Source organism: Dendrobates tinctorius, unplaced genomic scaffold, assembly GCF_039654945.1.
Source record: "Dendrobates tinctorius isolate UK_male_01 unplaced genomic scaffold, ASM3965494v1 ptg000070l, whole genome shotgun sequence".
NCBI classification, from domain to species: domain Eukaryota; kingdom Metazoa; phylum Chordata; class Amphibia; order Anura; family Dendrobatidae; genus Dendrobates; species Dendrobates tinctorius.
The window spans coordinates 96403588-96426583 of NW_027361738.1; the positions used below are offsets into that span (position 1 = coordinate 96403588).

Sequence of the window (22996 nt, forward strand, 5' to 3'; positions counted from 1 at the left end):
ACACACTAAGGACACACGGTGGATACACGCTATACACACTAAGGACACACGGTGGATACATGCTATACACACTATGGAGACACGGTGGATACACGCTATACACACTAAGGACACACGGTGGATACACGCTATACACACTAAGGACACACGGTGGATACACGCTATACACACTGAGGAGACACGGTGGATACACGCTATACACACTAAGGAGACACGGTGGATACACACTAAGGACACACGGTGGATACACGCTATACACACTAAGGACACACGGTGGATGCACGCTATACACACTAAGGACACACGGTGGATACACGCTATACACACTATGGAGAGACGGTGGATACATGCTATACACACTAAGGACACACGGTGGATACACGCTATACACACTAAGGACACACGGTAGATACACGCTATACACACTATGGAGACACGGTGGATACACGCAATACACACTGAGGAGACACGGTGGATACACGCTATACACACTAAGGACACACGGTGGATGCACGCTATACACACTAAGGACACACGGTGGATACACGCTATACACACTATGGAGACACGGTGGATACACGCTATACACACTAAGGACACACGGTGGATACACGCTATACACACTAAGGACACACGGTAGATACACGCTATACACACTATGGAGACACGGTGGATACACGCAATACACACTGAGGAGACACGGTGGATACACGCTATACACACTAAGGACACACGGTGGATAAACGCTATACCCACTATGGAGACACGCTATACACACTATGGAGACACGGTGGATACACGCAATACACTAAGGACACGCGGTGGATACACGCTATACACACTAAGGACACACGGTAGATACACGCTATAGACACTATGGAGACACGGTGGATACACGCAATACACACTGAGGAGACACGGTGGATACACGCTATACACACTAAGGACACACGGTGGATACACGCTATACACACTAAGGACACACGGTGGATACACGCTATACACACTAAGGACACACGGTGGATACACGCTATACACACTATGGAGACACGGTGGATACACACTATACACACTAAGGACACACGGTGGATACACGCTATACACACTAAGGACACATGGTGGATACACGCTATACACACTGAGGAGACACGGTGGATACACGCTATACACACTAAGGAGACACGGTGGATACACGCTATACACACTAAGGACACACGGTGGATACACGCTATACACTCTAAGGACACACAGTGGATACACGCTATACACACTAAGGACACACTGTGGATACACGCTATACACACTATGGAGACACGGTGGATACATGCTATACACACTAAGGACACACGGTGGATACACGCTATACACACTAAGGACATACACACTAAGGACACACGGTGGATACACGCTCTACACACTAAGGACACACGGTAGATACACGCTATACACACTGGAGACACGGTGGATACATGCAATACACACTGAGGAGACACGGTGGATACACGCTATACACACTAAGGACACACGGTGGATACACGCTATACACACTAAGGACACACGGTGGATACACGCTATACACACTAAGGACACACGGTGGATACACGCTATACACACTAAGGACACACGGTGGATACACGCTATACACACTGAGGAGACACGGTGGATACACGCTATACACACTGAGGAGACACGGTGGATACACGCTATACACACTAAGGAGACACGGTGGATACACGCTATACACACTAAGGACGCACGGTGGATACACGCTATACACACTAAGGACGCACGGTGGATGCACGCTATACACACTAAGGACGCACGGTGGATACACGCTATACACACTATGGAGACACGGTGGATACACGCTATACACACTAAGGACACACGGTGGATGCACGCTATACACACTAAGGACACACGGTGGATACACGCTATACACACTATGGAGACACGGTGGATACACGCTATACACACTAAGGACACACGGTGGATACACGCTATACACACTAAGGAGACACGGTAGATACACGCTATACACACTATGGAGACACGGTGGATACACGCAATACACACTGAGGACACACGGTGGATACACGCTATACACACTATGGAGACACGGTGGATACACGCAATACACTAAGGACACACGGTGGATACACGCTATACACACTAAGGACACACGGTAGATACACGCTATAGACACTATGGAGACACGGTGGATACACGCAATACACACTGAGGAGACACGGTGGATACACGCTATACACACTGAGGAGACACGGTGGATACACGCTATACACACTAAGGACACACGGTGGATACACGCTATACACACTAAGGACACACGGTGGATACACGCTATACACACTATGGAGACACGGTGGATACACACGATACACGCTATACACACTAAGGACACACGGTGGATACACGCTATACACACTGAGGAGACACGGTGGATACACGCTATACACACTAAGGAGACACGGTGGATACACGCTATACACACTAAGGACACACGGTGGATACACTCTATACACTCTAAGGACACACAGTGGATACACGCTATACACACTAAGGACACACTGTGGATACACGCTATACACACTATGGAGACACGGTGGATACATGCTATACACACTAAGGACACACGGTGGATACACGCTATACACACTAAGGACACACGGTGGATACACGCTATACACACTATGGAGACACGGTGGATACACGCAATACACTAAGGACACACGGTGGATACACGCTATACACACTAAGGACACACGGTAGATACACGCTATAGACACTATGGAGACACGGTGGATACACGCAATACACACTGAGGAGACACGGTGGATACACGCTATACACACTGAGGAGACACGGTGGATACACGCTATACACACTAAGGACACACGGTGGATACACGCTATACACACTAAGGACACACGGTGGATACACGCTATACACACTATGGAGACACGGTGGATACACACGATACACGCTATACACACTAAGGACACACGGTGGATACACGCTATACACACTGAGGAGACACGGTGGATACACGCTATACACACTAAGGAGACACGGTGGATACACGCTATACACACTAAGGACACACGGTGGATACACTCTATACACTCTAAGGACACACAGTGGATACACGCTATACACACTAAGGACACACTGTGGATACACGCTATACACACTATGGAGACACGGTGGATACATGCTATACACACTAAGGACACACGGTGGATACACGCTATACACACTAAGGACATACACACTAAGGACACACGGTGGATACACGCTATACACACTAAGGACACACGGTAGATACACGCTATACACACTGGAGACACGGTGGATACATGCAATACACACTGAGGAGACACGGTGGATACACGCTATACACACTAAGGACACACGGTGGATACACGCTATACACACTAAGGACACACGGTGGATACACGCTATACACACTAAGGACACACGGTGGATACACGCTATACACACTGAGGAGACACGGTGGATACACGCTATACACACTGAGGAGACACGGTGGATACACGCTATACACACTAAGGAGACACGGTGGATACACGCTATACACACTAAGGACGCACGGTGGATACACGCTATACACACTAAGGACGCACGGTGGATGCACGCTATACACACTAAGGACGCACGGTGGATACACGCTATACACACTATGGAGACACGGTGGATACACGCTATACACACTAAGGACACACGGTGGATACACGCTATACACACTAAGGACACATGGTAGATACACGCTATACACACTATGGAGACACGGTGGATACACGCAATACACACTGAGGAGACACGGTGGATACACGCTATACACACTATGGAGACACGGTGGATACACGCTATACACACTAAGGACACACGGTGGATACACGCTATAGACACTAAGGACACACGGTAGATACACGCTATACACACTATGGAGACACGGTGGATACACGCAATACACACTGAGGAGACACGGTGGATACACGCTATACACACTAAGGACACACGGTGGATACACGCTATACACACTAAGGACACACGGTGGATACACGCTATACACACTAAGGACACACGGTGGATACACGCTATACACACTATGGAGACACGGTGGATACACGCTATACACACTAAGGACACACGGTGGATACGCGCTATACACACTAAGGACACTCGGTGGATACACGCTATACACACTAAGGACACACGGTAGAAACACGCTATACACACTATGGAGACACGGTGGATACACGCAATACACACTGAGGAGACACTGAGGAGACACGGTGGATACACGCTATACACACTAAGGACACACGGTGGATACACGCTATACACACTATGGAGACACGGTGGATACACACAATACACTAAGGACACACGGTGGATACACGCTATACACACTAAGGACACATGGTAGATACACGCTATACACACTATGGAGACACGGTGGATACACGCTATACACACTGAGGAGACACGGTGGATACACGCTATACACACTGAGGAGACACGGTGGATACACGCTATACACACTAAGGAGACACGGTGGATACACGCTATACACACTAAGGACACACGGTGGATGCACGCTATACACACTAAGGACACACGGTGGATACACGCTATACACACTATGGAGACACGGTGGATACATGCTATACACACTAAGGACACAGTGGATACACGCTATACACACTAAGGACACACGGTAGATACACGCTATACACACTATGGAGACACGGTGGATACACGCAATACACACTGAGGAGACACGGTGGATACACGCTATACACACTAAGGACACACGGTGGATACACGCTATACACACTATGGAGACACGGTGGATACACACAATACACTAAGGACACACGGTGGATACACGCTATACACACTAAGGACACATGGTAGATACACGCTATACACACTATGGAGACACGGTGGATACACGCTATACACACTGAGGAGACACGGTGGATACACGCTATACACACTGAGGAGACACGGTGGATACACGCTATACACACTGAGGAGACACGGTGGATACACGCTATACACACTAAGGACACACGGTGGATGCACGCTATACACACTAAGGACACACGGTGGATACACGCTATACACACTATGGAGACACGGTGGATACATGCTATACACACTAAGGACACAGTGGATACACGCTATACACACTAAGGACACACGGTAGATACACGCTATACACACTATGGAGACACGGTGGATACACGCAATACACACTGAGGAGACACGGTGGATACACGCTATACACACTAAGGACACACGGTGGATACACGCTATACGCACTAAGGAGACACGGTGGATACACGCTATACATACTAAGGAGACACGGTGGATACACGCTATACACACTGAGGAGACACGGTGGATACACGCTATACATACTAAGGAGACACGGTGGATACACGCTATACACACTGGATACACGATACATGCTATACACACTGGATACACGCTATGATGGATGCACACTGTGATGGAAAATATTCAGAATTGAGAGTCCTCAGTAGTCGATACCTTTTAGTGGCTAACTGAATAGATGGTAAGACATTGCAGCTTTCGAGACTACTCAGGTCTCTTCATTAGGCATTGACTAATACAAAATCTGAAGTCACATATTTATGCACAATACAGCCTAGAAAAAATGCACTAGATAAGACAAGTGACGTGAAGCAGAACTATCAATATGGGAGAGGGAGAAACATAAATATTGGAGCAGTTCATAGACAAAGAGTAAAAGTTTTATTGTCCTCGGATTGGGGTCTTCTAATGTGTTGTGATGCCCCCTGAAGGTCTGAAGAGCAAATTCCTTGATTGATGTAAAAGGACATAAATCCATGCGACACATTCATTCCAGCATTGAGAGTGTCACAGGTCATCATGAGCTTGTACTCCCGGACTCTTCTCTCTCTCGGAGATGTGAAGTTGCCTTTTAATACCAGTAATTTAATGTCCACCATGCTATGACCAGGGATACAAAAATGTTTGACCACAGGTAGATCCATTCATCCTTGTTCTCAGTTTTTGCCCCATCTCCCCCACATACAGACCGCCAGTAGGACATTTAGTACAAATAATTAAGTACACCCCATTAGATGTGATGCAGCTGAGAGTACCTGGGATCTTGTAGTCCTGATGTGAGTTGGGATTTTTATCTTGTCCGTGGTCATTATAGATGGACAGGTTTTACAGAAGACCTGTGGATTAGCCTGCGGTTTTGCCCTGCGGTTTATCACCTCTACAATGGAGGAGATGCCAAACCGCAGCGGAATCCGCAGAAAAGAATGACATGTCAATTCTTTCTGCGGATCCCGCAGCAAAAACCGCATGGAAAATTCTGCACCGTGTGCACTGCGGTTTCCGTTTTCCATAGATTATAATGGTACTGTACAACGCAGCAGATTCTGCTGCGGATCTGCAGGGCCAAATCCGCTGCAGATCCGCAGCGTGTGCACATACCCTAAGCCATCAGATACAATCATATATGTTCCAACCCCATGGATATGGACATGAAATTACTTGTATTGAAACGTAACTTCAAGTCTCAGAGAGACAGGAGAGTCTGGGAGTATAAACTCATGACAACCTTTGACACGCTCAGTGCAAGAATGAATGTGTCACATGGATTTATGTCTTTTTACATCAATCAAGGTATGTGCTTCTCAGACCTTATGGGGTCATCACAACACAGAACCAGACCCCAATCAGAGGACAATAAAACATTCACACTCCTTATCTATGAACTGTTCTAACATTTATGGCCATATCTGTCCATCACCCTCCCATAATGATAGTTCAGCTTCACATCACTTGTCTTCTCTATTGCGTTATTTCTGTGCTGTCTTGTGCATAAATATGTGATTCTCCAGATTTTGTATTAGTCTATGCGCCTGATGAAGAGACCTGAGGAGTCTCAAAAGCTGCAATATTTTTACCATCTTTTCAGTTAGGCCTCTTTCACACCTCCGTTGGCGGCGATCAGCTGCAATCCGCCAAAGGTGAAAATGAACCGTCGCCGTACAGAGAAGTGCTGACGACAGCGAACCACTGATCCGCGGAAGGAGGAGAGCGGCGTCATTTAAAGGGACCGCGTCCAAAGATCTTGCGGGCTTGAATGCATCGGCGCGATATTGCTGGCTTTCAAGACTCCCAAGATATCTTCGCCGAGATCTCGCGTGCTCATAGGAGCAAGATCGTCGAGATGTTGCGGGGCTTCAAGATATCTTCGCCGAGATCTCACGTGCTCATAGGAGCGAGATCGTCGCGATGTTGCGGGGCTTCAAGATATCTTCGCCGAGATCTCACGTGCTCATAGGAGCAAGATCGTCGAGATGTTGCGGGGCTTCAAGATATCTTCGCCGAGATCTCGCGTGCTCATAGGAACGAGATTGGCGCGATGTCGCGGGGCTTCAAGATATCTTCGCCGAGCACATCATAGGAACGAGCGAAGTCGCGGGCTCCAAGAGAATTTCGCCGCGATCTCGGTGCTATGGAGAGACAGAGAGAGATATAAATTCAGGGTTAAATGTCCGGCAAAGGCAAATCTTCTGCATGCGCAGTGGTAAATGCGGATCCGGCCAGCAAAAAAACGTTTCCTTGGCGGTTCCGCAAAAAAACGGATCGAACGGATGACCATCCGTCAAGATCCGCCGATAATGCAAGTCTATGGGGAAAAAACGGATCCGCCAAGAAAAATGGCGGATCCGATTGTTTTGCAAAACGGCGGATTTTAACTGATGGAGACAAACGGATGTGTGAAACAGGCCTTAGCCATTAAAAGGTATCAACCACTGAGGACTCTCAAGTCTAAATATTTATCCATCTACTGTCTAACACGGTACAAAGATATACATCTTTCCTGTATCACTGTGGTGGATGCACACTATGGATACACGGAGGCTGCACGCTGTGGTGGTACACGCTATGGTGGATACACACTGGTGGATACACACCGTAGATACATTGTAGGCTCTTCGTTCGGGGGGATATTTTGTTTCTTGCCTCTCAGACTTTCATGGCTTTCTCACGTCGCAGTGCTGGATCACTCGGACACATTTGGCCGCCATTATGGTTGCGTTTGACCTTTCTGGTCTGTGAGCAGTAAAGTTTCTTAAAAGGCTTCTCCTCACCTTAGTGCAGTGAGATAGTGGGGGGCGTTCAAGCCTGGACCATAAACATGTCCTAGAATGAGGGTCCGCTCAGAATAAACCCCTCACTATTTCATATATTTTTTTATCCATGTGTCGCTCTCTGCACGTGTCCATGTCAATAGTTTTCGGGGTACAGTTCCCCTATGGGTTCCTTCCTGATCAGTCTGGGGGGGGTCATCAGGTTCCTCTCCCTGAAAACCACAGTCTCCGCTCTCGGGAGGGAACCCACCTATTCTTGTTCCTGTGGATGCTAGGGGCCGGGTTGGGTGTCCCTAAGCTTCGGCTAGGGTCACTGGTCCCTGACCCTCATTGTGGCCGTCTGGCTACGCGGGACGCTGATCGTTTATTGGGGGTCTTTTTCCTGTTGGAGGGGGCTACAGTGTACCACATCCTAGGGCACTTTTTGTGATAGAGCACAGGACTCAGGGTCGCCTTTTCCCCCCCGGAGAGGATTTTTTCACAGGATCTTGTCATTTACTAAAAGTTACGGGACTAAGCAGAGCAGGGGCCCTCTCTGCAAGGGCCACAAGTAGTCACGTGAGTTTCTGATTTTTCTCTTATAACCTGTGTCCTTTGCAGCCCTCGGGGTCGCTCGGCTTTCACCAACAAAAATGTTCTAAATCTGCATTATAACATACACTCACCGGCCATTGAAAAGACTGACAACATCTATAGCAAAAATAATGGCAGCCGACTATGGTTGTCACCATCATCTCCTACCAGGCGAAATTAGAAATGGTGGAAGAAATGATAGAGCCCCTTTATTTTTAGGATTTAAGGCTCCCCCATTCCCACTGACCAAAGGATAATGGGAATATCCCTTTAAGGCTGCACACAGTAGGACGACTGACAAGTGTGCACAATGCAGAGGCGACGTACGTTATGCCCCGGAGCCCGATATTGGCATTGATCTAGGTGAATGCCCGCAGGCTACACCTGCACTTAGTCTTCTTTTACACTTACCGTGTTTTTGCGGGCCGTCTTTGCGACTTTGCGTCTGCTCGATCTTTTTCACGGCGTACGGACATGGCCTCCATTGAAAATCAATAGGGCCACAAAAACAAACAGAAGTTTGCTTTTGCAGTGCACCGTCACTTCCGGTTTTGCGGAACACATTTTTTATTTTGCAATACCATGAAATACTTCTCCAATACATGAAAAACGGCGATCCGCAAGTTTTTTTGCGGTTTGCTATTGCGGTAGACCGTAAAAATTGCGGCGATACGGCCCACAATAACGGGCTGCAAAAAACCCGGCATGTGTAAAAGAAGTCTTACTCTGATTTTCATGGCTGTTGTGAAAAGAGGCAAAAATCTAATTCATTCTTTGCTGTGCGGTGAGGGAAACAATAGAAAACAATGTACACAGATGTAGCAGAGCTCAGACTGTCACTGCACAAATCGCGGTGATACTAAGATGTGCAAATTAAGAGAAGCCACCTCCAAATATAACGCTAAGCTTGAAAACACGAAATGTATGAAACTAGAATTACTGCACTAGAAAATGGGAAAAACGAAGATACTTAGCTCATAAATTGGCCAATTCATGTATGTTCAGCACCAACAACAAGGCGACCCTCTTTATTAGGAACCTAATCTAATGTAGTTATATTCTTGTACATAGGGGCAGTATTATAGTAGTTATATTCTTGTACATAGGGGCAGTATTATAGTAGTTATATTCTTGTACATAGGGGCAGTAGTATAGTAGTTATATTCTTGTACATAGGGGGCAGTATTATAGTAGTTATATTCTTGTACATAGGGGCAGTATTCTAGTAGTTATATTCTTGTACATAGGGGCAGTAGTATAGTAGTTATATTCTTGTACATAGAGGGCAGTATTATAGTAGTTATATTCTTGTACATAGGGGGCAGTATTATAGTAGTTATATTCTTGTACATAGGAGCAGTATTATAGTAGTTATATTCTTGTACATACGGACAGTATTATAGTAGTTATATTCTTGTACATAGGGGCAGTATTATAGCAGTTATATTCTTGTACATAGGGGCAGTATTATATTATTTATATCCTTGTACATAGGGGCAGTATTATAGTAGTTGTATCCTTGTACATAGGGGCAGTATTATAGTAGTTGTATTCTTGTACATAGGGGCAGTATTATAGTAGTTGTATTCTTGTACATAGGGGCAGTATTATAGTAGTTGTATTCTTGTACATAGGGGCAGTATTATAGTAGTTGTATTCTTGTACATAGGGGCAGTATTATAGTAGTTGTATTCTTGTACATAGGGGCAGTATTATAGTAGTTATATTCTTGTATATATGAGCAGTATTATAGTAGTTATATTCTTGTACATAGGGGGCAGTATTATAGTAGTTGTATTCTTGTACATAGGGGCAGTATTATAGTAGTTGTATTCTTGTACATAGGGGCAGTATTATAGTAGTTATATTCTTGTACATAGGGGTCAGTATTATAGTAGTTATATTCCTGTACATAGGGGCAGTATTATAGTAGTTATATTCTTGTATATAGGGGCAGTATTATAGTAGTTATATTCTTGTATATAGGGGCAGTATTATAGTAGTTATATTCTTGTACATAGGGGGCAGTATTATAGTAGTTATATTCTTGTACATAGGGGGCAGTATTATAGTAGTTATATTCCTGTACATAGGGGCAGTATTATAGTAGTTATATTCTTGTACATAGGGGCAGTATTATAGTAGTTATATTCTTGTACATAGGGGCAGTATTACAGTAGTTATATTCTTGTACATAGGGGCAGTATTATAGTAGTTATATTCTTTACATAGGGGCAGTATTATAGTAGTTATATTCTTGTACATAGGGGCAGTATTATAGTAGTAATATTCCTGTACATAGGGGCAGTATTATAGTAGTTATATTCTTGTACATAGGAGCAGTATTATAGTAGTTATATTCTTGTACATAGGGGCAGTATTATAGTAGTTTTATTCTGGTACATAAGGGGCAGTATTATAGTAGTTTTATTCTGGTACATAAGGGGCAGTATTATAGTAGTTTTATTCTGGTACATAAGGGGCAGTATTATAGTAGTTTTATTCTGGTACATAAGGGGCAGTATTATAGTAGTTTTATTCTGGTACATAAGGGGCAGTATTATAGTAGTTTTATTCTGGTACATAAGGGGCAGTATTATAGTAGTTTTATTCTGGTACATAAGGGGCAGTATTATAGTAGTTTTATTCTGGTACATAAGGGGCAGTATTATAGTAGTTTTATTCTGGTACATAAGGGGCAGTATTATAGTAGTTTTATTCTGGTACATAAGGGGCAGTATTATAGTAGTTTTATTCTGGTACATAAGGGGCAGTATTATAGTAGTTTTATTCTGGTACATAAGGGGCAGTATTATAGTAGTTTTATTCTGGTACATAAGGGGCAGTATTATAGTAGTTATATTCTTGTACATAGGGGCAGTATTATAGTAGTTATATTCTTGTACATAGGGGCAGTATTATAGTAGTTATATTCTTGTACATAGGAGCAGTATTATAGTAGTAATATTCCTGTACATAGGGGCAGTATTATAGTAGTTATATTCTTGTACATTGAAGCAGTATTATAGTAGTTATATTCTTGTACATAGGGGCAGTATTATAGTAGTTATATTCTTGTACATAGGAGCAGTATTATAGTAGTAATATTCCTGTACATAGGGGCAGTATTATAGTAGTTATATTCTTGTACATTGAAGCAGTATTATAGTAGTTATATTCTTGTACATAGGGGCAGTATTATAGTAGTTTTATTCTGGTACATAAGGGGCAGTATTATAGTAGTTTTATTCTGGTACATAAGGGGCAGTATTATAGTAGTTTTATTCTGGTACATAAGGGGCAGTATTATAGTAGTTTTATTCTGGTACATAAGGGGCAGTATTATAGTAGTTATATTCTTGTACATAGGGGCAGTATTATAGTAGTTATATTCTTGTACATAAGGGGCAGTATTATAGTAGTTTTATTCTGGTACATAGGGGCAGTATTATAGTAGTTATATTTTGTACATAGGAGCAGTATTATAGTAGTTATATTCTTGTACATAGGGGCAGTATTATAGTAGTTATATTCTTGTACATAGGGCAGTATTATAGTAGTTGTATTCTTGTACGTAGGGGCAGTATTATAGTAGTTTTATTCTGGTACATAAGGGGCAGTATTATAGTAGTTTTATTCTGGTACATAAGGGCAGTATTATAGTAGTTTTATTCTTGTACATAGGGGCAGTATTATAGTAGTTATATTCTTGTACATAAGGGGCAGTATTATAGTAGTTTTATTCTGGTACATAAGGGGCAGTATTATAGTAGTTTTATTCTGGTACATAAGGGGCAGTATTATAGTAGTTATATTCTTGTACATAGAGGCAGTATTATAGTAGTTATATTCTTGTACATAAGGGGCAGTATTATAGTAGTTTTATTCTGGTACATAGGGGCAGTATTATAGTAGTTATATTTTGTACATAGGAGCAGTATTATAGTAGTTATATTCTTGTACATAGGGGCAGTATTATAGTAGTTATATTCTTGTACATAGGGCAGTATTATAGTAGTTGTATTCTTGTACGTAGGGGCAGTATTATAGTAGTTTTATTCTGGTACATAAGGGGCAGTATTATAGTAGTTTTATTCTTGTACATAAGGGGCAGTATTATAGTAGTTTTATTCTTGTACATAAGGGGCAGTATTATAGTAGTTATATTCTTGTACATAAGGGGCAGTATTATAGTAGTTTTATTCTGGTACATAAGGGGCAGTATTATAGTAGTTTTATTCTGGTACATAAGGGGCAGTATTATAGTAGTTTTATTCTGGTACATAAGGGGCAGTATTATAGTAGTTTTATTCTGGTACATAAGGGGCAGTATTATAGTAGTTATATTCTTGTACATAAGGGGCAGTATTATAGTAGTTATATTCTTGTACATAAGGGGCAGTATTATAGTAGTTATATTCTGGTACATAAGGGGCAGTATTATAGTAGTTATATTCTTGTACATAGGAGCAGTATTATAGTAGTTATATTCTTGTACATAAGAGCAGTATTATAGTAGTTATATTCTTGTACATAGGAGCAGTATTATAGTAGTTATATTCTTGTACATAGGGGCAGTATTATAGTAGTTATATTCTTGTACATAGGAGCAGTATTATAGTAGTTATATTCTTGTACATAGGGGCAGTATTATAGTAGTTATATTCTTGTACATAAGGGGTAGTATTATAGTAGTTATATTCCTGTACATAGGGGCAGTATTAGTTATATTCTTGTATATAAGAGCAGTATTATAGTAGTTATATTCTTGTATATAGGGGCAGTATTATAGTAGTTATATTCTTGTACATAGGGGGCAGTATTATAGTAGTTATATTCCTGTACATAGGGGCAGTATTATAGTAGTTATATTCTTGTACATAGGGGCAGTATTATAGTAGTTATATTCTTGTACATAGGGGGCAGTATTATAGTAGTTATATTCTTGTATATAGAGGGCAGTATTATAGTAGTTATATTCTTGTACATAGGGGGCAGTATTATAGTAGTTATATTCTTGTATATAGAGGGCAGTATTATAGTAGTTATATTCTTGTACATAGGGGCAGTATTATAGTAGTTATATTCTGGTACATAAGGGGCAGTATTATAGTAGTTATATTCTTGTACATAGGAGCAGTATTACAGTAGTTATATTCTTGTACATAGGGGGCAGTATTATAGTAGTTATATTCTTGCACATAGGAGCAGTATTATAGTAGTTATATTCTTGTACATAAGAGCAGTATTATAGTAGTTATATTCTTGTGCATAAGAGCAGTATTATAGTTGTTATATTCTTGTACATAGGGGCAGTATTATAGTAGTTATATTCTTGTACATAGGGCAGTATTATAGTAGTTGTATTCTTGTACATAGGGCAGTATTATAGTAGTTGTATTCTTGTACGTAGGGGCAGTATTATAGTAGTTGTATTCTTGTACATAGGGGCAGTATTATAGTAGTTGTATTCTTGTACGTAGGGGCAGTATTATAGTAGTTGTATTCTTGTACGTAGGGGCAGTATTATAGTAGTTGTATTCTTGTACTTAGGGGCAGTATTATAGTAGTTGTATTCTTGTACTTAGGGGCAGTATTATAGTAGTTGTATTCTTGTACGTAGGGGCAGTATTATAGTAGTTGTATTCTTGTACGTAGGGGCAGTATTATAGTAGTTGTATTCTTGTACGTAGGGGCAGTATTATAGTAGTTGTATTCTTGTACGTAGGGGCAGTATTATAGTAGTTGTATTCTTGTACGTAGGGGCAGTATTATAGTAGTTATATTCTTGTATATAGGGGCAGTATTATAGTAGTTATATTCTTGTATATAGGGGGCAGTATTATAGTAGTTATATTCTTGTATATAGAGGGCAGTATTATAGTAGTTATATTCTTGTACATAGGGGGCAGTATTATAGTAGTTATATTCTTGTATATAGAGGGCAGTATTATAGTAGTTATATTCTTGTACATAGGGGCAGTATTATAGTAGTTATATTCTGGTACATAAGGGGCAGTATTATAGTAGTTATATTCTTGTACATAAGGGGCAGTATTATAGTAGTTATATTCTGGTACATAGGGGCAGTATTATAGTAGTTATATTCTTGTACATAGGGGCAGTATTATAGTAGTTATATTCTTGTACATAGGGGCAGTATTATAGTAGTTATATTCTTGTACATAAGGGGCAGTATTATAGTAGTTATATTCTGGTACATAAGGGGCAGTATTATAGTAGTTATGTAATAGGGAGTCTATTACCTTGACTGTTCTTCCAGTTTGATATGAAACCTATTAATCCCATTTCTGATGTTATGTGAGCGGTGATGATTTCATGTATTTACAGGTTCTCCTTATTTTCAGATATGACAACTGATCTTCGCAAAAGGAAAAAAGACACAGACTTGAACAATGTCGCACACAAAGAAACTTTGGACAAAGAGAAAGTCAAGAAAGAAAAAATCTCTTCCTTTTGCTTAAAGTGCTTTCGATGGACAATGATCCTGGTTTTGCTCGTGGCCTCGGTGATTGGAGTTCGGTTGTACCGGGATAATGAACTGGTGAAACGGCAGGAGGCTGGCCTGCGGACTCTGGGTATCGAGGGTCTCCTTCTCTTCTCTTCCCTGGATGCTGACAAGGACATGTACATAAATCCTGAGGAGTTCAGACCTATTGCTGAAAAATTTACTGGGATCTCTCCAGCATTCGACTATGACGAAGAGGACAACTTGGATCCCAACGGGGAGACACTGACTGTTGCCGCACAGTTTCAGCCTTTGCTCATGGAGACCATGACCAAGAGCAAGGATGGGTTCTTAGGAATCACCAACAGTGCTCTTTCTGGGCTGAGAAACTGGACGACGCCAGTTGTGCCCACCACTGTTTTTTTTGCTCGGCAGTTCAAGGCTTTCCTCCCACCAAAAACCAAAGTCGATCTTGGTGATCCTTGGTGGATCATCCCCAGCGAACTCAACATCTTCACCGGTTACTTACCCAATAATAGAATTTATCCTCCACCTCCGAAGGGAAAAGAAGTCCTCATCCATAAACTCCTGTCTATGTTTCACCCTCGTCCCTTCATCAAGACCAGGTTTGCACCTCAAGGATCGGTGGCTTGTATCCGAGCAGTCAGCGACTTCTACTATGACATTGCTTTTCGGATCCATGCCGAGTTTCAACTTAACGAGCCACCAAATTTTCCTTTCTGGTTTTCTCCTGGTCAATTCACTGGCCACGTAGTTCTCTCCAAGGACGCTTCCCATGTGAGATACTTCAAGTTGTTTGTCCCAAATAACCGGACGCTGAATGTTGACATGGAATGGCTGTATGGAGCCAGTGAAAGCAGCAACATGGAGGTGGACATCGGCTACCTGCCCCAGATGGAGATGCAGTCTTTGGGTCCGTCCATCCCCACCATGGTGTACGATGAAAACGGAAATGTCATAGATAGCCAGACTGCTGATGGGGAACCTCTAGAATTTGTATTTGAGGAGATAACTTGGGAGTCTGAGATAAGCTGGGAAGATGCGTCCAAAAAACTTGAAGTCACCATGTACCCCTTCAAGAAGGTTTCGTATTTTCCTTTTACGGAAGCGTTTGATAGAGCGTTGGCCGAAAAGAAACTTATTCACTCGGTCTTACTTTGGGGGGCACTGGACGACCAGTCCTGCTGAGGTTCGGGGCGAACTCTCCGGGAGACCGTCCTGGAGAGTTTGCCCGTTCTTGCTCTGCTCAACGAGAGCTTCATCAGTAGTTGGTCATTGGTGAAAGAACTCGAGGAACTTCAGGGCAACAAGGAAAACAATTCGTATGCCACTTTGGCTTCTCTGCACCTGGAAAAATATAACTTTCCTGTGGAGATGATGATCTGTCTTCCTAACGGAACCGTCGTGCATCATATTAACGCCAATTATTTCCTAGATATCACTTCCGTGAAGCCAGAAGAAGTGGACTCCAGCCTGTTTAGCTTCGCTGACGGTTTGGAAGATGTGTCCACCTCTACGTATGTGAAATTTTTGAAGGAAGGGTTGGAGAAATCTCGACCGTATTTGGAGTCTTAAGTGAAGAGGACGAAAAATGTATTTTGGGATGTTTTTTTTCTTTTTTTAGGGTTGTATTTTCTTTTATCATAGGGTCTTGACTAAGATTTTCGTCCGATATCACGTTGAGTCTTCCCTCCCTCTACATTATTATACAAGTATGTTCCTCAACTTTGCAGGTACTACTCTTGGGGTGCACAACCAGCAGATCGGGGGGGAGAGGCTACATGCCTGCTTTGGTATTTTCTGTGAACAGATGATGCGCGTATGAAACAATAAGGGTAAGTTCACACTAGGGGTTTTTTGCTGCATTTTTTATGCAAATTTTTAGCTGCGTTTTACAGTATCGGCAAAGTCTATGACATTTCGGAAATCGCATGCACACAGTGGTTTTTTGTCATCAGTATTTTGTGGTTTTCCGGACATAGAGGATGTCATCTCTTTCAGCGTTTTTTCAGCATTTTTCACCTATTGACTTGAATGGGTGGTGAAAAAACGCAGGTATCAGGTTTTGTTTCGTTTTTTTTGTGCCAAAACCTGATTGTATGGAATAGGACCTTATTTTCAACATTATCCCCTTTCTGACCTTGGACGCAATAGTATGTCCAAGGTCAGATCCCCCGCTTTGAAGAGGTCTCCGGCGGTGAGCCCGCATCAAAGCCGGGGCACGTCAGCAGTTTTCAACAGCTCATATGTGCCCACAATAGGTGCAAGTGGAATCGCGATCCGCCCGCGCCTATTAACTATCTAAGTGCTGCTGTCAAACGCTGGAAATACGCAAATTGCTGACCCCTGTCACGTGATCGGGGGTCACCGATGCATTGGCATAACAACCAGAGGTCTCCTAGAGACCTCTATGGTTGTTGATGCCGCATTGCTATGAGCGCCACCCGGTGGTCAGCGCTCATAGCAATGCAGTAATTCAGCTACATATAGGCGATCTGCTCATCACCTATATGTAGCAGAGCCAATCAAGTTGTGGATGCTTCTAGTCTCCCATGGAGGCTATTGAAGCATGTCAAAATTTAGAAAAAAAAATGTTTTAAACATATAAATGTTTACATTTCGTCCCATTCAAAATAAAACAATTAAAGAAAAAAAAAAATCACACATACACATATTTGGTATCGCCACGTTCAGAATCGCCCGATCAATAAAAAAAAAAAAAAAAAAAAAGAATTAACCCGATCACTAAACAGCGTAGTGGGAAAAGAAAAGAAAAACGCCAGAATTATGTTTTTTGATTGCTGCGATATTGCATTAAAATGCATTAACGGGCGATCAAAAGATCGCATCTGCACATAAATGGTATCCTTAAAAACATCAGCTCGCCGCGCAAAAAATAAGCCCTCACCCAACCCCAGATCATGAAAAATGGAGACGCTACGGGTATCGGAAAATGGCGCCTTTTTGTTTGTTTTTTTTCCACCACTTAGATAAAAAAGAACCTGGACATGTTTGGTGTCTATGAACTCGTAATGGCCTGGAGAATCAGAATGGCCGGGCAGTCTTATCATTTAGTGAACCTAGCAAAAAAGCCAAACAAAAAACAAGCGTGGGATTGCACTTTTTTTTTTTTTGCAATTTCACCGCACTTGGGATTTTTTTTCCCCGTCTTCGAGTACACTACGTGCTAAAACCAATTATGTTGTTCAAAAGTACAACTCGTCCCACAAAAAAAAAGCCATCACACGGCCATATTGATAGAAAAAATAAAGAAGTTACGGCTCTGGGAAGGAGGAGAGCGAAAAACGAAAAAAGCTCCGGTCATTAAGGGGTTAAACTTTATCACCATGCACAAGAGACCAATCTATCATGAAAAAAACCCACAACAAAAATGCAAGAAAAAGCAACCAAAACCTGCTTAATTTCTGCAGTTTCCTTCCTGCCAAGAGATCAGGTTTTGCTGCTGAAAAGCCCCCCTAGTGTGAACTTACCCTTACGGTTTCTTACTTTTCAGAGTGCTAAAAAAGCAGCGGGGGGGACGTCTATACTTATCTGACATTTATAAGGTCTGTCCCTATGGCATAAACATCTGATGGGGGTAGCGGTTTTTTTTTCATTGCAGTCCTTGGGAGTGGTACAATCAGATATTACCCACCACTAAGGATCAGCTTTGCTTGGGGGGGATCTGTAGGATTCATTTAAAGGGGTATCCTCCTCCCAGACTCCCGTAAAAGCAAATGAAGAGAGCTCAGTGATGTGGTCATTTTTAAAGGGGTTGTCTACTTCTGGGCACTACCTCCTTAATTAAGTCCCCCAGATAAAATAAAAAGTAGAACACATACTGACCTCCCAGATTGCTGCCGGTCGACCCTTTTTATTCTGGCAGCGGCGTCTTATTGTTTCAGTATTTCTTCACCGTGGTCGTCCGCTCTGTGGGAATAGTGAAGGCTGCAGCCGATCCATGATCCCTGATTGTCAGCAGGGGTCACGTGACATCATGTCGTGACCACTGAATAAGCCAATATGGCTGGAACGGCGCAGAACTAGAGGAAGAATGACTTTTATTTTAGCTGCAGCACCCAAGCAGTTAAGATGGAGTTGCCCTTTAATAGAATGGTCTGGGGTGGGAAGAGCCTGTTATTCAATATATGTGGGATCCCCGTTTATGAAATCTTTATCATGTAAACTTTGGATATGATGAAAGTCTGTGATGGAAATACCCCTTTAAATGTATCCCTGACTAGGTGATGATAATCCCGCCCCTCGGACTCCACAGACGCGGCACTAACACCACTCCCCGGACTCCACTGACACGGCACTAACACCACTCCCCAGACGCACTAACACCGCTCTCCGGACTCCCCAGACGCACTAACACCGCTCTCCGGACTCCACAGACGCACTAACACCGCTCTCCGGACTCCACAGACGCACTAACACCGCTCCCCGGACTCCACAGATGCACTAATCCCACCCATCGGACTCTACAGACGCACTAATCCCGCCCCACGGACTCCACAGATGCACTTATCCCGCTCGCCGGACTCCACTGACACAGTAATCCCGCCCATCGGACGCCACAAATGCACTAATCCCGCCCATCGGACTCCACAGACGCTCTAATCCTGCCCATCGGACTCCACAGACGCTCTAATCCTGCCCATCGGACTCCACAGACGCTCTAATCCTGCCCATCGGACTCCACAGACTCACTCATCCCACCCCTCGGACTCAACTCACTAATCCCGCCCCTCGGACTCCACAGACACACTAACACCGCCCCCTGGACTCCAGACGTACTAATCCTGCCCCCCGGACTCCACAGACTCACTAATCCCGCCCCTCAGACGCACTTATCCCACCCCTCAGACTCCACAGACGCACTTATGCCACCCCTCGGACTCCACAGATGCACTTATGCCACCCCTCAACCTCCACAGACACACTAATCCCACTCCCCGGACTCCACAGACGCACTAAGGACTTTAGGGAATTATAATGTAGACAATAGTAATATTTTTAGATTTTTGGGACTTTTTTCTCCCCCATGTGAACTATGCATCATCGGAGCCTTGACCAATGATAATTCTGCTTTTCAGTATTATTAGTGTCGATTGTTTTGTATCTTACGGCAGCGGAGAATGAGAATTTCCCCTCCTCCCAGGCGAGTTGCGTTCTATGACGGTTTAACCCTAAATTTACTTTTAACGGATTAGACCTGATATTTCACGCCGCTCACGCTCCGGGCGGGGGAAGCATTTTCTCTCCGTTTTTTGTTTTTTTTTCTACAATTTTTTTTTTGTATTTTTGTAAAGGACCCTTGGAAAAGATCCTGGTGGGTTGTCCATTATATCATCACTGTATGTGGGGTCTTCAGCGACTGCAATAACGTACGTGGATTAGGGTACTTGGAGGTGACTGCAAATGTATGATAACGAGTGGTGGGGGGGGGGGAGTGATGGATGACGCCAAAGTAAAATGACCAGGAATGGGGCCCTTATGTTGGAGACATTTAGGAGACTAGAAAGCTGCACAATCACAACTTTGTAGCTTTGCCCTTCATAGTATAAAACTAAAAGGAACAGTCCATGAAAGTCTAGCATTAAGTAACTAGAAGCTCATGGGCCTCAGGGGTGGAGAATGGTATTGGTTTAGCTCCTTTGTTAAACTCCGCCCCTGAGGATGTAATATACAGACCTTCCCATGAGGAACTAAGGTGTTTAAGAATTTAGGGTTTGTATGTGGAAACCATCAATCCTAAGAGGGGATCACCCCGCGTTGGAGAAAGGGATCCAATGTTCCCTCATCACGTCAGCGACCCCTGTAATCATTACCTCCATAACCAGGTCCTATCAGGTCGCGTACAGCTCCACCTGTTGGTGTCGCCCTCTGCCATGTTCCCTGACCCCCTACATCTTAGTCTCCTGTTACATTGTACGTTGTGAGAATGTCCCGACATGATTACTAAGTGTCGCTATGCAGAGATCGGATCCGTCGCATCGATAGGACGGCTCCACACACTTTTTTATATTTGTATTTAGACAATTTAACTATTTTTCTATTTCTCTTCTATTTTAGCAATGTTATTAATTTATGATACATTTTCACCTACGTTGTGCTGTCCAGAAGGCTCGAGGGTTAATTCACTTTTTTTTTTTCTATAAGACGCACCAGAAACACAGGCGCGCTTATACTTATGCAACTGCATTGGGTGTGGACTTGTCTGACACTTGTGCAATTAACCCCCTGCCAATCCAATATGGAGCCATGAACCGGCCCTTTAATAAGTGGGAGGGCCATATGCAAATAAAAGAAGCTGGGCCTTAAAATGTATTCACGATTTGAAAGAAAAAAGTTACAGAAAGGAAGTAGTAAGAAAGTAAAAAAGCATCAAAAGCACATCATAAAGGGGAGGGGCTGGCAGTAGCTGCCAATCCGATCGCACGCATTCATGTAGTGCTGGACTGATTGGCTGGGCAGAGCCCCGCCTCTTCCGCCTGCGCTGGTTTTTGCACTACTGGTGTTTTATACCTTGTTTCTTTTCTATGGCGGCAGTCAGGACGGATTATTGTGGATTATTTTGCTTTTTCTTAAATTTTCTGTTCTTTTTTGATGGTCTGATCTGAAAGTGACATTGTTGCGGGATCAGACCTGAGGACGGCGGACAGTGGTTTAAGAAATAGCAAGAAAAAATAAATAAAAGTATTCTTTCTGCTAAAATTGTTTTTTTCAGAAATTTGTAAACTTTTTTTTCCCGCTTTCATAATTTGATGCATTAATAATAAAGTGATGTGTGTAATTGATGTCGACCGTTTCACTGATCCATTGCTAAAAGTCAAAGGTTGAAAAAGTTTGAACAATTTAATGTCTTTGATTTAAAAAAAATAGAGAAAATTACACAAATGACGGCACAAAACAAGAAATTCTATCCAACAGCGAGTCTGTCTGTATTCAGCTCCCGTATGTACGCACAGGAGGCGGCCCGACGAAAGGGACGGCTCAGCACACAATCACCGACCCCGTGTAACGTCATCCATGGAACAGTAAAAAAAAAGTTTTGTTTTTTTCAAAGTGTAGATTTTTTTAAGCCACTGATATAGTAAAAAAAAAAAAAAAAAAAAATACTGGTTTGGTACTGCCGTAATTGTGCCGATATGAAGAAGAATAAGACCCAGTAATTTTTATTACAAAATTAGTGCCACAAAACTGAAACCCACCAGCGGGTGCTGTTATGGCCATAGAACTGCACCCTCTAGTGGCCAGTGAACAAAGCACACTGGTGATCACAGAGCAGCGCCCTCTAGTGGCCAGTGAACAGAGCACACTGGTGATCACAGACCAGCGCCCTCTAGTGGCCAGTGAACAGAGCACACTGGTGACCACAGCTTCGCCCTCTAGTGCCCAGTGAACAGAGCACGCTGGAGACCACAGAGCAGCGCCCTCTAGTGGCCAGTGAACAGAGCACGCTGGAGACCACAGCTTCGCCCTCTAGTGGCCAGTGAACAGAGCACGCAGGAGAACACAGAGCAGCGCCCTCTAGTGGCCAGTGAACAGAGCACACTGGTGATCACAGACCAGCGCCCTCTAGTGGCCAGTGAACAGAGCACACTGGTGACCACAGCTTCGCCCTCTAGTGGCCAGTGAACAGAGCACGCTGGAGACCACAGAGCAGCACCCTCTAGTGGCCAGTGAACAGAGCACGCTGGAGACCACAGAG

At 43.3% G+C, this 22996-nt stretch overlaps 1 protein-coding gene across 2 annotated transcripts in view; it reads left to right on the forward strand.

Annotated features, from left to right (window-relative positions):
* SELENON (selenoprotein N) overlaps positions 1 to 22082 on the forward strand; it is a 45171-nt gene extending 23089 nt beyond the window's left edge. For both annotated transcript variants that reach the window (XM_073582172.1, XM_073582171.1), the window contains exon 2: positions 15158 to 22082. In XM_073582172.1, coding sequence (XP_073438273.1) covers positions 15160 to 16854 — 1695 coding nt within the window. In that variant the 5' untranslated portion in view covers positions 15158 to 15159 and the 3' untranslated portion in view covers positions 16855 to 22082. The remainder of the gene's footprint in view (positions 1 to 15157) is intronic.
* The last annotated feature ends 914 nt before the right edge of the window (positions 22083 to 22996 follow it).